Source organism: Amblyraja radiata, chromosome 19, assembly GCF_010909765.2.
Source record: "Amblyraja radiata isolate CabotCenter1 chromosome 19, sAmbRad1.1.pri, whole genome shotgun sequence".
Classification (NCBI taxonomy): domain Eukaryota; kingdom Metazoa; phylum Chordata; class Chondrichthyes; order Rajiformes; family Rajidae; genus Amblyraja; species Amblyraja radiata.
In genome coordinates this window covers 28,202,906-28,219,252 of record NC_045974.1, presented here as the reverse complement: position 1 = coordinate 28,219,252, position 16,347 = coordinate 28,202,906, and the positions used below count along the sequence as shown (strand labels likewise).

Below are 16,347 nucleotides of genomic sequence, written 5' to 3'. Positions count from 1 at the left end.
ATCAGCCACAGCCAGCAGATAATGATTTTAACACACTAAACCTAGCTTTATTAAATGTCAGGTCTTTGGCAGGAAAAACATTTTTAATCAATGATTTTATTATCAGGCACGATCTTGATTGTCTGTTCTTAACTGAAACCTGGTTAGATCAAAACAACAGTGCTGCTGTTCTTATTGAATCAACTCCTCCCAACTTCAGTTTTATAAGTGAGGCCAGAGTGCATAAGAAAGGAGGAGGAGTGGCTGTTCTGTTTAATGATTCCCTCCAATGCAAGCAGATATCTTATGGAAACTTTGCCTCCTTTGAATATGTGGCTGTTAAGTTGAACTCTTCTTCCCGAGTTATGTTCCTAAATGTCTACAGGCCACCTAAATACTGTGCAGCCTTTTTTGACGAATTTTCTGAACTACTGTCTACAATCTGTATTGACTTTGACTGTGTAGTTATTGTTGGTGATTTTAACATTCATGTTGACAAACTCCATGACAAAGGGACTAAAGAACTGTATTGTGTCATTGATAACTATGGACTGAATCAGCATGTGACGGAGCCCACACACAACAAAGGTCACACTCTGGACTTAGTCATGTCCAAGGGTGTTAGCATTTCTAAGGTTGTTGTGATTGATGCTGCCCTCTCTGATCATTCCTGTGTTTTCTTTGAGAGTGCTATCTCTGTGCAGACTAATGTTCAAAGAAAAGTAATCACAAAACGGTACATAACAGAAAACATCTGTGGAACATTTATTCAGGCTTTCTCCTCCACGCCCACTCTCCCTTGGGTCTCAGTAAATGAGCTTGTCGATAATTTCAATGTGAAAATTACAAATATTATTGATGCCATTGCACCCACTAAGGTGAAAGTGGTCCCTGGCAAAAAGAAGTCTCCATGGAGAAACGCCACGTTGGTAAAAATTGAAAAAAGAAAGTGTCGGAAAGCTGAACGTAGGTGGCGGAAAACAAATCTCCAGGTTCACTATTACATTTATAAAGAAAGACTTCGAATCTACAACTTGGAACTGAGAAATGCAAGGCATTCCTTCTTCTCTGACATCATTGCCAAAAACAATAATAATGCACGGGCCTTGTTTACTACTGTCGACAGGCTAACAAACCCTCCTGTGTCAGTAGCCCCTGAACTGCTTTCCACAAGGGCCTGTAATGAATTTGCCTCCTTCTTCACTGACAAAATTCAGAAAATTAGGCAAGCAGTCAGTGCCTCCACATCAGGTGCAGGACATGTGTTGTCCATGTGTCCACTTATAATCAATACCATGACACAATTTTATGTTATTAACCATAAAACCTTGGAGGACATTATACAACATTTGAAATCCTCCTCCTGCTGCCTCGATATTCTACCAACAGGCCTTTTCAAAGGTGTATCAAACTGCATGACCTCAGACCGTCTACAGATTGTAAACACGTCCCTTCTCTCAGGTGTCTTCCCACAGGCCCTGAAAACTGCTGTTATCAAGCCTCTCTTAAAAAAGAAAAACTTAGACACTTCACTACTGAACAATTATAGGCCAATATCAAACCTCCCATTTCTCAGTAAAATCATTGAAAAAGCTGTTTTTAAGCAGCTGAACAATTTCATGTTAATGAACAGCTGTTTTAATGTCTTCCAGTCAGGATTTAGACCACACCACAGCACCGAGACGGCTCTTGTTAAGGTCTTCAATGACATTCACTTAAACACAGACAATGGCAAAATTTCAGTCTTAGTATTACTAGATCTCAGTGCTGCATTCGACACAGTCGATCACAACATATTACTAGACCGTCTGGAAAACTGGGTGGGACTTTCGGGCACAGCATTAAAATGGTTTGAATCCTACTTGAAGGACAGGGACTACTTTGTGTCTATAGGTAATTACACATCTGAGCGTGCAAAAATTACATGTGGAGTTCCCCAGGGCTCCATTCTGGGGCCTCTTCTGTTTAACATCTACATGCTTCCACTGGCTCAGATCATGAAAAACATCAAAATATGTTACCATAGTTACGCAGACGACACACAAATCTACATAACAATATCACCAGGAGACTATAGTCCAATACAAGCACTGAGTAGATGCATTGAGCAAATCAACGATTGGATGAACCAGAATTTTCTCCAATTAAACAAAGAAAAGACTGAAATAATTGTTTTTGGAGCCAAGGAAGAACGATTAAAAGTTAGCACCCAGCTTCAAATGGTAATGCTAAAAACAACAAACCAAGCCAGAAACTTAGGAGTAGTCATGGACTCAGACCTGAACTTCAACAGCCACATAAAAACAGTCATAAAGTCAGCCTACTATCACCTAAAGAATATATCAAGGATTAAAGGACTTGTGTCTCAGCAGGATTTGGAAAAACTTGTCCATGCATTTATCTTCAGCAGGCTCGACTACTGTAACAGTGTCTTTACAGGTCTCCCTAAAAAGTCGATCAGACAGCTGCAGTTAATTCAGAACGCTGCTGCTCGAGTCCTCACTAAGACCAAAAAAGTAGATCACATTACTCCAGTTCTGAGGTCTTTACACTGGCTTCCTGCCTTTCAAAGAATTGATTTCAAAATACTACTGTTGGTTTACAAAGCACTGAATGGTTTAGGGCCAAAATACATTTCTGATCTTCTGCTTAGCTAGGAACCACCCAGACCTCTCAGATCGTCTGGGACAGGTCTGCTCTGTGTCCCCAGAGTCAGAACTAAACATGGAGAGGCAGCATTTAGTTTTTATGCACCACATATCTGGAACAAACTCCCAGAAAACTGCAGGTCTGCTGCACCTCTCAGCTCTTTTATATCTAGATTGAAGACTTTTCTGTTTGCCGCTGCCTTTCAGTAAACAATACAATTTATTAATTACCTATATTGCACTGTAACTTCTATTCCTGGTTTTATTCTATTTTAAATATTTTATTTGATTGCTTTTAGTTTTGTGATTATTTTATCTGAATAATCTAATAATCGTTTTACATCTAAATGTCATTTCATATGTGTTTCTTTCCAATGCTTATAATGTTTAATGTAAAGCACTTTGAATTACATTGTTGTTGAAAGATGCTATACAAATAAACTTGCCTTGCCTTGCCTCTGTTTGCTTTGTTTTTTCCTTCTCCTAGCTGACAATTATCTATTCTACATGTTCTATGACCTTCATCCCCTTAATCTTGTTTTCACACCTTATCTCTGTGTCTCCCTATCCCTTGACAGTCAGAAAAAGGTCTCGACCTGAAACGTCACCCATTCCTTTTATCCAGAGATGCTGCCTGTCCCCTATGAGTCACTCCAGCATTTTGTGTCTATCGAAGGAATCTTGTTGATTGCTAGAATGCTTAGGGTAAGGTGAATGTATATCACTCAGGCAGGATCAGCAGAGAGAGAAATGTCCTTGCCATGAACTTGATGACAGGATCACAATGTCATGTCAGGTCAGTGACAGATTTCTTGCAGCCATGTCTATTTACAATAAATGTTAAAAGAATTAGTAAAGTGCCAATCAAACAGTTTGATACCAGACACTCATTATTAGCTGTATTATTTTGAACATGCACTTTAGGTGATGTTATTCTGATAATGTGCACCTATATTTTAGCTGTGTTTTTTTTTTACAATACTCAGAGGCTCTGGAAATCACAAATAAAGCTAATACGACATAAGCTTGCATAGCTGACAACCCAATGGTGTGAACATTGAATTTTAAAATTTTAGGTGACCTCAACCAACACCACCCCCCCCCCCCCCCCACCCCCAACCCTCCTCCATCACTCCGTTCCCCTGAATCCTGGCCAAACTTGCACCGGTTTCCTCCGCACCCCCCCCCCACCCCAACTCCAACGCCATTCCTTCCTCCAGCTTCATAATTCACAAATCTTTATTTTGGCTAACACCTGTTTCTTTCATTTCTGTCCTTTATCCAATAATGTGCCTATAAAAAAAAACCCCTCTCCTGTCTTCACCTATTACTGGCCATGCTTTGTCTTGCCATCCTCTCTTCCAGCTTTCCTTCCCTCTACCCCCCTCCCCCCGCAATCAGTCCAAAGAAGGGTCCCGACCTGAAACGTCACCTATCCATGTTCTCCAAAGAAGCTGCCTGACCTGCAGAATTACTCCAGCACTCTGTGAAATGACACCTATCCATGTTCTCCAGGGAAGCTGCCTGACCCACTGCTCCAGCACTTTGATGAAAATACTTTTGTTTTCATTGATACCTAATAACAATCAAGGCCTTTCAACTCTTAGTTTGGTGATTCTATATTAACAACTTGTTGAAAAAGGAATGCATTTAAAAGGATCACATGTCCTATTTCACACAAGCAGAAGATATCAATAATCGGGTCTTTCCTTTTAGCCAGATAAAAGACTGAGACACTTGATGTCACAGGTCTGTTGAAAGCACACTGCCACACTGTTGCTCAGGAACAAAATAGATGGCTTCTAACAGGCCTGGTCTCATCACTTAATTAATTTAGACGGAGATGTCATTGTTAATTAGAATGAAAAAAATATTATATTACATATGTGGGCCATTTTTCAATTTAATGAACATATACAGAATATTTGTCTGGCTGGGATCAGTACTATTGGAGCCGCAGTTGATTGTATAATGGAAAGTAGGGAAGTCATTACAGGATGGATACAAAATGCTATTATTGTGACATGTTTAATCAATTTTGTTCAATCATGGGGACAACGATTCAAGAAAATTGCAGACCTGATTTTATTTTTAGAAAGTGGGAGCTATTAATACATTGTATGGGCCGATGACAAGATTGATTATAGCGGCTTGTTTAGATGAATAGATGAATACTTTTCTTCACACAACTAAATAAATTCTTCAATGGAATGCTGTAGCTATACAAATATACAATCAAATACTAAATGCTCAAAGTTGTATTCGGCTATTTCATTTTTAATATTATTACAATTTGAATTGGAAGTAATTTTTTTCACTCGTAAAATGTCCTATTTACAGATTTGTCCATTTGCACGTTCAGATTTCATGATAATCTTCAGTAAATAAGGGACGAGGGTTGCGACAGGGTGCAGGGCTGGGGTATGATTGACTTCAGCACCGTGGGGAGGGATGGGTTTGGGTAGATTAGGATAGGAGTGGGCACTGAATAATTAACCACCTCTCCTTCAATAAAAAAATGTTTAATGACAAAAGCAGGCAGGTGGGACTAGTGTAGATGGGACTAGTGTAGATGGCCGGTGTGGGCAGGTTGGGCTGAAAGGTCTGTTTCCACACTGTATGACTCTATGACTCTTAGCCTTTATGACAGTTGCTTTCTGTGAACTTCAATTTCTGTTGAAACATGAAACATTTTTTTAGGTGAGGGGGTGGGGGGGTTGGGGGGGGGGGGGGCAAATTTAATAGGAACCCGAGGGCCACACAGATAGACATAAAGCATTGAATACTTTCAGTGGGTCAGGCAGCATCTCTGTAGAAATAGGATGGGTGACATTTCGGGTTGGGATCCTTCTTCAGACCCAGTCCCGACCTGAAATGTCACCCATCCTTTTTCTCCAGAGATGCTCCCAGACCTGTTGAGTTACTCCAGCATGCTGTGTCTATCTTTGGTATAAACCAGCATCTGCAGTTCCTCCCTACACAAACGACTTGGAGGACCTGTGTCTAACCTATTATCTATAAAGTTCAAAGTGAACTAGAAATACCAATAAACCCAGACTCCAGGGCACAGATGCTGAAGATCGCCGGGTGAGGAGAAGGATGATGGTTCGCTGGACGGTCTGGATGGAGGCAAGGGCTGGAGGCTCAGCAGCAGCCTAGGGCCCGCCTGGGTCGGGCTCCGCTCCAGGACACAAGCTTACGGACCGGACTGGACTTTGTTAAGATGGCGCCAAATCTTGGCATGCGGTCTCAGTTGACTATTTATGTACACTTTGTAGCCAATAAATGTACACTTTGTAGCCAGTGGCCAATAAATCAACCAACTGAAAGGAAACTAATGCACCTGGACAAGCCCCACATGGTTACAGGGAGTACGTGCAAATTTCAGTCAGAAAGCACCAGAGCTCAGGATTGAACCCGACTTGCTGGAGCTGTGATAATCATTCTTCTAGATGCACAGATTTTGTAAAAAACCTATCCATCTTTAGACTTTAGACTTTAGAGATACACACGGCAACAGGCCCTTCGGCCCACTGTGACCGCATCAACCATCAATCACCCCATACAGTAGCATTATCCTACACACTAGGGACAATTTTACAACCTGGCGAAGCCAATTAACCTACAAACCTGCACATCTTTGGAATGTGGGAGGAAACTGGAGCACCCGGAGAAAAACCCAGGGAGATGTACAAACTCCATACAGACAGCACCCGTGGTCAGGAGCGAACCTAGGTCTTTGGCTGTGTATGGCAGCAACTCTACTGTTGCACCACTGCCACTGCGTTTACTGGAGTTATGATGCTGCATTTATTGTGAGAGATTGTTTTCAGTATTCTGGATTGTCTAAATAGACTATTAATGAGAAATGATAGAATGAGTAAAGTGATTCTGTTAGCTTTACAGTTGACTATTTGTACCCTTCCCTGTTGTAATCATGGTTTGTGGAGGCATTGTTGGGGCGATGAGCATGCTTGACTACTGCAATGTGACATATTATTTTGAGCCGAGATATTAATTGTTCCTCAAAGGGAATAGCACGGTGATAACCATATAACCATATAACAATTACAGCACGGAAACAGGCCATCTCGGCCCTACAAGTCCATGCCGAACAACTTTTTTCCCTTAGTCCCACCTGCCTGCACTCATACCATAACCCTCCATTCCCTTCTCATCCATATGCCTATCCAATTTATTTTTAAATGATACCAACGAACCAGCCTCCACCACTTCCACTGGAAGCTCATTCCACACCGCTACCACTCTCTGAGTAAAGAAGTTCCCCCTCATGTTACCCCTAAACTTCTGTCCCTGAATTCTGAAGTCATGTCCTCTTGTTTGAATCTTCCCTATTCTCAAAGGGAAAAGCTTGTCCACATCAACTCTGTCTATCCCTCTCATCATTTTAAAGACCTCTATCAAGTCCCCCCTTAACCTTCTGCGCTCCAGAGAATAAAGACCTAACTTATTCAACCTTTCTCTGTAACTTAGTTGTTGAAACCCAGGCAACATTCTAGTAAATCTCCTCTGTACTCTCTCTATTTTGTTGACATCCTTCCTATAATTGGACAACCAAAATTGTACACCATACTCCAGATTTGGTCTCACCAATGCCTTGTACAATTTTAACATTACATTCCAGCTTCTATACTCAATGCTCTGATTTATAAAGGCTAGCATACCAAAAGCTTTCTTTACCACCCTATCTATATGAGATTCCACCTTCAAGGAACTATGCACGGTTATTCTCAGATCCCTCTGTTCAACTGTATTCTTCAATTCCCTACAATTTACCATGTACTTCCTATTTTGATTTGTCCTGCCAAGGTGTAGCACCTCACATTTATCAGCATTAAACTCCATCTGCCATCTTTCAGCCCATTCTTCCAAATGGCCTAAATCACTCTGTAGACTTTGGAAATCCTCTTCATTATCCACAACACCCCCTATCTTGGTATCATCTGCATACTTACTAATCCAATTTACCACACCTTCATCCAGATCATTGATGTACATGACAAACAACAAAGGACCCAACACAGATCCCTGAGGCACCCAACTAGTCACCTGCCTCCAACCCGACAAACAGCCATCCACCATTACCCTCTGGCTTCTCCCATTCAGCCACTGTTGAATCCATCTTGCTACTCCTGCATTTATACCCAACAGTTGAACCTTCTTAACCAACCTTCCATGAGGAACCTTGTCAAAGGCCTTACTAAAGTCCATATAGACAACATCCACTGCTTTACCCTCGTCAATTTCCCTAGTAACCTCTTCAACAAATTCAAGAAGATTAGTCAAACATGACCTTCCAGGCTCAAATCCATGTTGACTGTTCCTAATCAGACCCTGTTTATCCAGATGCTTATATATATTATCTCTAAGTATCTTTTCCATTAATTTGCCCACCACTGAAGTCAAACTAACAGGTCTATAATTGCTAGGTTTACTCTTAGAACCCTTTTTAAACAATGGAACAACATGCGCAGTACGCCAATCCTCGGGGACTATTCCCGTTTCTAATGACATTTGAAATATTTCTGTCATAGCCCCGGCTATTTCTACACTAACTTCCCTCAATGTCCTAGGGAATATCCTGTCAGGACCTGGAGACTTATCCACTTTTATATTTTTCAAAAGAGTCAATAGTTCTTTTACTTTGAAACTCATAGTATCCATAGCTACTCTACTAGTTTCCTTTACCTCACATAATTCAATATCCTTCTCCTTGGTGAATACCGAAGAAAAGAAATTGTTCAATATCTCCCCATCTCTTTTGGCTCTGCAGATAGCTGTCCACTCTGTCTCTCCAATGGACCAATTTATCCCTCATTATCCTTTTGCTATTAATATAGCTGTAGAAACCCTTTGGATTTACTTTCACCTTACAAAGCAACCTCATATCTTCTCTTAGCTTTTCTAATTTATTTCTTAAGATTCTTTTTACATTCCTTATACTCCTCAAGCACCTCATTTACTTCATGCTGCCTATAATTATTGTAGATCTCCCTCTTTTTCCGAACAAGATTTCCAATTTCCCTTGAAAACCAGGGCTCTTTCCAATTTTTACTGTTTCCTTTCAACCGAACAGGAAAATAAAGATTCTGTACTCTTAAAATTTCCCCTTTAAATGTCCTCCATTTCTCTTCTACATCCTTCCCATAAAACAAAATGTCCCAGTTCACTCATTTTAAATCATTTCGCATCTCATCAAAGTTAGCCTTTCTCCAATCAAAAATCTCAACCCTAGGTCCAGTTCTGACCCTCTCCATAATTATATTGAAACTAATGGTATTGTGATCACTGGACCCGAAGTGCTCCCCAACGCATACCTCCGCCACCTGTCCCGTCTCATTTCCTAACAGGAGGTCCAGCACTCCCCCTCCTCTAGTAGGTACCTCTATGTATTGCTGCAAAAAACTATCCTGCACACATTTTACAAACTCCAAACCATCCAGCCCATTTACAGAATGTGTTTCCCAGTCTATGTGTGGAAAGTTGAAATCTCCCACAATCACTACCTTGTGCTTACTACTAATATCTGCTATCTCCTTACATATTTGCTCTTCCAATTCTCGTTCCCCATTTGGCGGTCTATAATACACCCCTATAAGTGTTGCTACACCTTTCCCACTTCTCAGTTCCACCCAAATAGCCTCCCTAGATGAGCCCTCCAATCTATCCTGCCAAAGCACTGCTGTAATATCTTCCCTGACTAGCAATGCAACACCTCCACCTCTTGCCCCTCCAATTCTATCACACCTGAAGCAACGAAATCCTGAAATATTTAGTTTCCAATCACAGCCCTCCTGCAACTATGTTTCACTGATTGCCACAACATCATACTTCCAGGTGTCTATCCAGACTCTAAGCTCATCCACCTTTCTTACAATGCTCCTAGCATTAAAATGTGCACATTTAAGAAACCCCCCGCCTCTTATTCTCTGTTTATTTCCTTTTTTTTCTTTCTCCTCTTGTGTCCGAGTGCTTCCCTTTTCTGCTTCCTGCCTCCCAGTGGTAGAGTTGCTGTCTTACAGCACCAGTGACCCAGGTTCGATCCTGGATGCAGGTGCTGTCTGTACGGAGTTTGTACATTCTCCCCGTGACATGCGCAGGTTTTCTCCGGGATCTCTGGTTTCCTCCCACATTCCAAAGATGTACAGGATTATAGATTAATTACCTTGGTATCAATGTAAAATTGTCCTGAGTGTGTATGATAGTGTTAATGTGGGGGGATCACTGTTCGGCACGGTCTCATGGACCGAAGGGCCTGTTTCTGCGTTGTATCTCTAAACTAAAAGGTCCAGATGGGTGATTGATACTGAAAGGAAACCTGAATACTTCAGTAAATGTTAAAAGAAATTATAATTTTCTGTAAACAAGTCCAGGTTAACACGTTGTGGCGAGACCCAGAACAGACTAACCCTTTGTTGTTGCCAAGATTTCAACCTCACGAGAGATTGTCAGCAGTAAAAAACCAGGTCAGGCAACCAGATGTGACAGATTTGTTGCGTTTTCCCCACAGCCATCGCTGCATAAACTAGGAATGTTTTATCAGATTATGACACCTTCTCACAAACAAAGCCCATCTTGTCAGAAAACCTAAAATGTCCTGAAGTCATTTAAGCAGGCAAAGGTGTTTTCCCCTCACATTTTTCCCAACGTTACATCCGGCAAAAATAAACCCCAAGGATGAACAGAGCAGATTTGTGAATGTCTTGTTGGGGGAATTCAAGCCTGGTTATTTTTGGAGGTGGTGTGGCCCTCCGAGAGCTCTCCACTGACAAGCCATCTGTTCCCTTGTGTGAGATGCAGCAAACATGCCTGTTCCTAGCACTACTTGTGAAACAAATTCATTGAGGCCAGCTAGTTGCTGAGTTCTGCCGACATTTGTTGTTTTAAAAAGAAGTGGCAGGAAATATTCTGTTGTAGCGGCACCTGCTAGCGCACGCAGAGATCGGTCCCGGCGTTCGGAAGCCGCGGACTCGGGAAGGGCTGCTTGTTTCGCGCGGTTTTTGCTTGCGTGCGTTAGTTCAGCGCTGGCCACCGTTGTGACCAGACGTGTCTAGAGAACCTGTATACTGGAAACCGAACTTCTGAATAAAGATCTGTTGGAAACCCCAGTTACTTTTACACTAAGTCAATTAACCTACAAACCTGTACGTCTTTGGAGTGCGGGAGGAAACTGAAGATCTCGGAGGAAACCCACGCAGGTCTAGGGGGAAAACATACAAACTCCATACAGGCAAGCAGCCATAGTCAAGATCAAACCTGGGTCCCTGAAGCTGTGGGGCAGCAACTCTACCGCAGCACCACCGTGCCACCTTTGTTTCCATGCCAGAACTGTTTTTGATCACTATAATTGAACTTTAATACACTAATTCTTCTTGGAATTTCTGTAGAACGATATTCTGATTGCACTCTTTAAATTACTGAGGTTATGAAAGTGGTTGCGGCAGAGAATGCTATTTAGTTTTTTTTATTTTCATCATCAATTGATTAAAATATATTTTGCCGGACAAGTAGCAATTAAATTCGATCCAGTTACTCCTACCATTTTAAACTGAACCCTTACAACAGTTTCTGTGTTTCAGTTTTGCATTAAATCTGTGCAGCAGCACATTTTTTGCCTATTGATCAGTGCGATTATTGCCATACATAAACCCAATCCCTGAACAAGTATCACATGCATAGAAACAGCCCACTGAGTCCATATGCAATAGTCGTCAGATTTTGGTGCTATTTTACACAGTCCAAGCTGTAGAAGGCCATAAGGGCCCGTGGCAGCCATCACCTCATTAGGTTCGCCAGTGAGCTGTCCTCCCCTCTCCGTGCCTTCAGCCTTCATGTCCCAGGGGAGAGGCCTACCGCAGCCGACCTTGAAGGTTTGGAAGGGTGGACCCATGGTTCTCCTCCCGGCCCTTTGTCCAGCGTCTTCTGGCATTGCCGACTCTTCTGGTACCCTGTCCTTCTGGTTCCCTGTCAGGAGCGAGTGAGAGATAAGCCTTGGACCCATTCCTCGTGGGCTCCCCCGGTTCCGCAGCCGGCCGCCAGTCTGGCAACCGCCGCATGGTCCTCCGAGAGCTTCCGCCGCGCGACCCTTTGTCCGTTATCGCTGGTGGTTCCCCAGGTCTTCGGGGCTGAGCGGGGCCGAGTTCTGCGTTGGTTTCCCTCGACTGACCGCGGCCCGCTGGTCTTATGCTATCAGCATTGCGGCCCACTTGTTTCACCTCTAACATCACCTACAACATTGTTTGACCAAGCCAAGCCTGCAACACCGCCAGGTCAACAGGCCTTTATGGCCAAGTTAAGAACCCTGCATTTATAACAACTTAGACATTAATCATGAAAAATAATGGCAAAACATGGCGACTCTTGTATACTATCTCATTAGACTCTTCCTAAACACTTGTACTTAACTAGATAGCGCTTCTGTGTAGTAATACCTTTACTTAACTGTATGCAAAAAAGGGATGTTAATGTGCCTTGGTACATGTGGCAATAACATACCACTGAACCATTAAACCAGCAGCCCATCTTAATTTGTATTAGTCACTGTGTGGAACGGTGGAGAGCAATCAGTTGCTACTCGTACTCGAGAAGTGAGAAGAATATCTGAAATAAATAAATATTTAAAAAAAAATTGCAAACAGGTTAGCAAACATATATGTGTTCAAGAAGGAACTGCAGATGCTGGAAAATCGAAGGTACACAAAAATGCTGGAGAAACTCAGTGGGTGCAGCAGCATCTATGGAGCGAAGGAAATAGGTGACGTTTCGGGCCGAAACGTCACCTATTTCCTTCGCTCCATAGATGCTGCTGCACCCGCTGAGTTTCTCCAGCATTTTTGTGTAGCAAACATATATAATCCCTCTGTGAGTCCTAACCCATTAGCTTTCAGGATTGTGTATTCCTGGGACTTTGATTTCTCTTTGCACATCCCAATAATTCTTCTCAACTCTTCTCTATAAATAAGAAAGAAAACTGTGTCAGCAGGGCAGGCAGCACCAGTGGAAAGAGATACAGGGTTAACATTTCAGGTTGAAGATGTTTCAATAACTCTGCTTGGCCTGTTGAGAGAAAGCGTGAGGGAGAGAGAGTGAGAGGGAGATAGTGGGGGAGAGAGAGTGGGAGAGAGAGTGAGAGAGTAGGTGAGAGAATGTGGGAGACCTAGTGATGGGGAGACATTGATGGACAGAGAGGGAGAGAGTGAGGGAGAGAGAGTGGGGGAGAGAGAAGGAGAGAGATGGGGGAGAGAGTGGGGGAGAGAGAGTGAGGGAAAGAGAGTGAGGGAGAGAGATAGGGAGAGATAATGGCGGTGACAGTGAGGGGGACAGTGTGGGAGAGGTAGTGAGAGAGAGAGAGAGGGACAGAGAGGGATGGAGACATGGCAGAATGAAAGAGCGAGAAGAGAGCAAGAGATGGGGAAAGGGAGAGAATGAGAGGGAAAGGAGAGGGGGAAAGAGAGAGAATAAAATGAGAGATAGAGAGGAGGAGAGGGGGAGGGGAGGGAGAGTGGTGGGAGATGGAGAGAAACACAAATATAACCATGTAAAAACTGTAAAATGCAGTTGGGGAAATTCTGTAGAAAATGTCAAATAGATCAAACAATGTTAGCAGAAGGAAAAACGGAATGACCCTTGCAGATGTGTAACCTAAGCTGAATGGAGCAGAGAGAAAGGGTTGATGACCAGTGACAGAGAAAGGTTAGCCACTAGAGTACTGGAACCTGATGTGATGTTTGTACCAGTAAACAGCTGTCACAAAGAGAGCATCATCTGTCAGGCTCTCCTCTGAAGTTGCACAGGGCCTGGGTCCATATATCCAACATGTTGTGTAGGAAGGAAGATAGACACAAAATGCAGGAGCAACTCAGCGGGACAGGCAGCAACTCAGCGGGACAGGCAGACCCGAAACGTCACCCATTCCTTCTCTCCAGTGATGCAGCCTGTCCCTGCTCAGTTACTGCAGTATTTTTTGTCTATCTCTAAAATGCTCTTGGTAGGGAATTATATGGGTGCACTGCAAAACAGAGTTAAGGGCACTTCTTGGAGTTGGCATCAACAATATCTAGTCCTGGTGATGGTCAGTGGTTGTTTGGGGCTGCAGGGGATTGAAAATTTCCGAATAAGCTTTTGAAATCATTAATGGCAGTATTGTGTGTTGACAGTCTGAACTAATTCCCTTACCAGCTTCGAGATTCACTCTTATGTATTACTGTAATTATTTAGGGCAGATTTTGAAGGGATGATTAGATCTGAGGGAAGGAGTGAGCTGAGAGCTCTGATTGTGTAGGAAGGAACTGCAAATGCTGGTTTAATCCATAGATAGACACAAAAAGCTGGAGTAACTCAGCGGGATATGCAGCATCTCAGGAGAGAAGGAATTGGTGATGATTCGGGTCGAGACCTTATTTATCTCCCTACTGCCTGACCAAAGTGATGAATGATTTAACAGGAATGTCCATGCTTTTTTAACAAGTGATATTCCTGTTCTAATTCATTCTCTGCAGAATAATCAACTGTAATATTATTAATTTCCCTGTGGTGGCAGAATGGAACCACAAAGCATTGTGACACTTGGTCCAATGACATCTCACTCCATCTTAGAAATATCAAAAAAAGACGCAAAGTGCTGGAGTAACTCAATGGGACAGGCAGCATCCCTGGAGAACATGGATAGGAGACGTTTCGGGTCGGGACACCTCTTCAGGCTGATTGTGGTGGTGGGGGGATGGGAGTGGGGGAGAGCACTGGCAGAGAGATGAGGGTGGGACAAAGTCTGGCAAGTGAATGGTGGTATGACGTCGGGGATAACACCGGGTGCGCTGGTGACCACGCCGACACTCGTACTAGGGTGAAGTCACGTGATATATTTTATGTACACTGATAAGGTCAAGCATAGAAAAGGCGACTGTTTCACCAAACCGATTTTAAATCTGTGGTGGCCCGTGATTGAACCATCTACTATTGGAAAAGGTTCTGCCAACCCACCTCCATATTTGGTCCCATACTCCAATCCTTTCAAAAACAGATTCCATCATCTGCAGCCTCTGGTTTAGTTTAGTTGGGAGATATAATGCGGAAACAGACCCTTCGGCCCACTGTACACACTAGACACAATTTACAGAAGCCAATTAACCTACAAGCCTGTATGTCTTTGGAGTGTGGGAGTAAACTGGAGCACCAGGGAAAGCCCACTCAGTGACAGGGACAACGTACAAACTCTGTACAGACAGGACCTGTAGTCAGGAACGAACCCGGGTCTCTGGCGCTGTGGGGCAGCAACTCTACCGCTGCGCCGCCATGCACCCTGGTTACCTCCACCTATCACGTGCCACTGGAATTATCTCCACCCCTGTGCCTCCCACCTGACTCCATCCACCAATCTACCTCTCTTCACTGGCATTCACCTATCATGTCCCTGCTCTTGCCCTATCACTTCTCTTTATACTGGCTGTATCCCCTCCACACTTTCATTCCTAAGGCAGGGTCTCAAACCGAAATGATGTCTGTCCATTTCTTTCCACAGATACTGCCAGACCTGTTGAGTTACTCCAGCAGTTTTTCTCCGGATTCCAGCATCTGCAGTCTAATTAATCTCCCTCTCAACAGCCATGAACTTGTCCACCTCTATCAGATCTCCTCTCAATCTTCTTTGTTCCAAGAAGAAGAGCCCCTGATTCTCCAGTGTAACCTCTAGCTAAACTCCAACCCTCCTGGTACCATGGTGGTAAATCTTTTCTGCACCCTCTCTTGGACCTTTTGCTGCAGCTATTTTTCTCCGGGAACTGTTATATTTTCTTTGTCGTGTTGAAGTAATTACCTGTCATAACCATCTGCTCCATTGCATGATTTTAAACATTCTCCCGTATTTCTCTGCTCTAGATTTTGCCACATTCTTATAAATCGTATTGTGCTTTAAAAAATGTCTCTTCTGTTTGAATGCCAGCCATGTTTCACCGCTATTTATGAAACCTGCTTGACAAATGTAGCTATTGATCAATGATTATACTCTGCCTGAACTTTTATTTAAAGTTACGATGCTGGTTGACATTGCACATTTCCCAAACTCACAACCTGTTGCAGACGGTGTTGCTGGATGGGGTTATATACGAGGGGATGAAGTTGGTGATGATTCGTGATGAGCTCTGCAACATGTGTTGCAAACTCAGGTTGTGCAGTTACTGTGGAGCGGAGAGTTCACCTCCGTACAATGATGGATAGAAAGGAAGAAATAACTGGTATTTACATCAAATATTTAACAACTTCAAGTCAAACCATAGCAAGTACAGCCAGCAAACTACTTCCCGTAGGAACAAAGAACTAGAGGATTGTGGTTAGTACACAAAAGGACACGAAGTGCTGGAGTATCTCAGCTGGGCAAGTAGCATCTCTGGGGAATATGAATAGGCGGATTGTCAGGTGGAGACCCTTCTTCTGTCCCTTTTTCCTGTGACCACGTTGGTCATCTCAGGATGCTCTGGTTTCCTCCCAAATCCCAAAGACATGCAGGTTTGGAGTTTAATTGGCTTCTGTAAAATTGCCCCTAGTATGTAGGGAGTGTATGTGTAAGTGGGATATAACTAGTGTGAACAGGTGATTAATGGTCAGCATGGACTTGGTGGGCCGAAGGGTCTTTTCCCATACTGTTTCTTTCCATTCAATGACAATTTGTGCATGCTGGAATGGCTGAGAACAAGTGTTAATCTGT

At 43.0% G+C, this 16,347-nt stretch overlaps 1 protein-coding gene across 1 annotated transcript in view; it reads left to right on the top strand.

Moving 5' to 3' along the window:
• LOC116984267 overlaps positions 1 to 4,998 on the top strand; it is a 17,063-nt gene extending 12,065 nt beyond the window's left edge. The window contains 3 exon segments of the mRNA XM_033038383.1: positions 1 to 1,127; positions 1,425 to 2,815; positions 4,968 to 4,998. The exon segment at positions 1 to 1,127 is cut by the window's left edge and continues 124 nt beyond it. Coding sequence (XP_032894274.1) covers positions 1 to 1,127; positions 1,425 to 2,815; positions 4,968 to 4,998 — 2,549 coding nt within the window.
• The last annotated feature ends 11,349 nt before the right edge of the window (positions 4,999 to 16,347 follow it).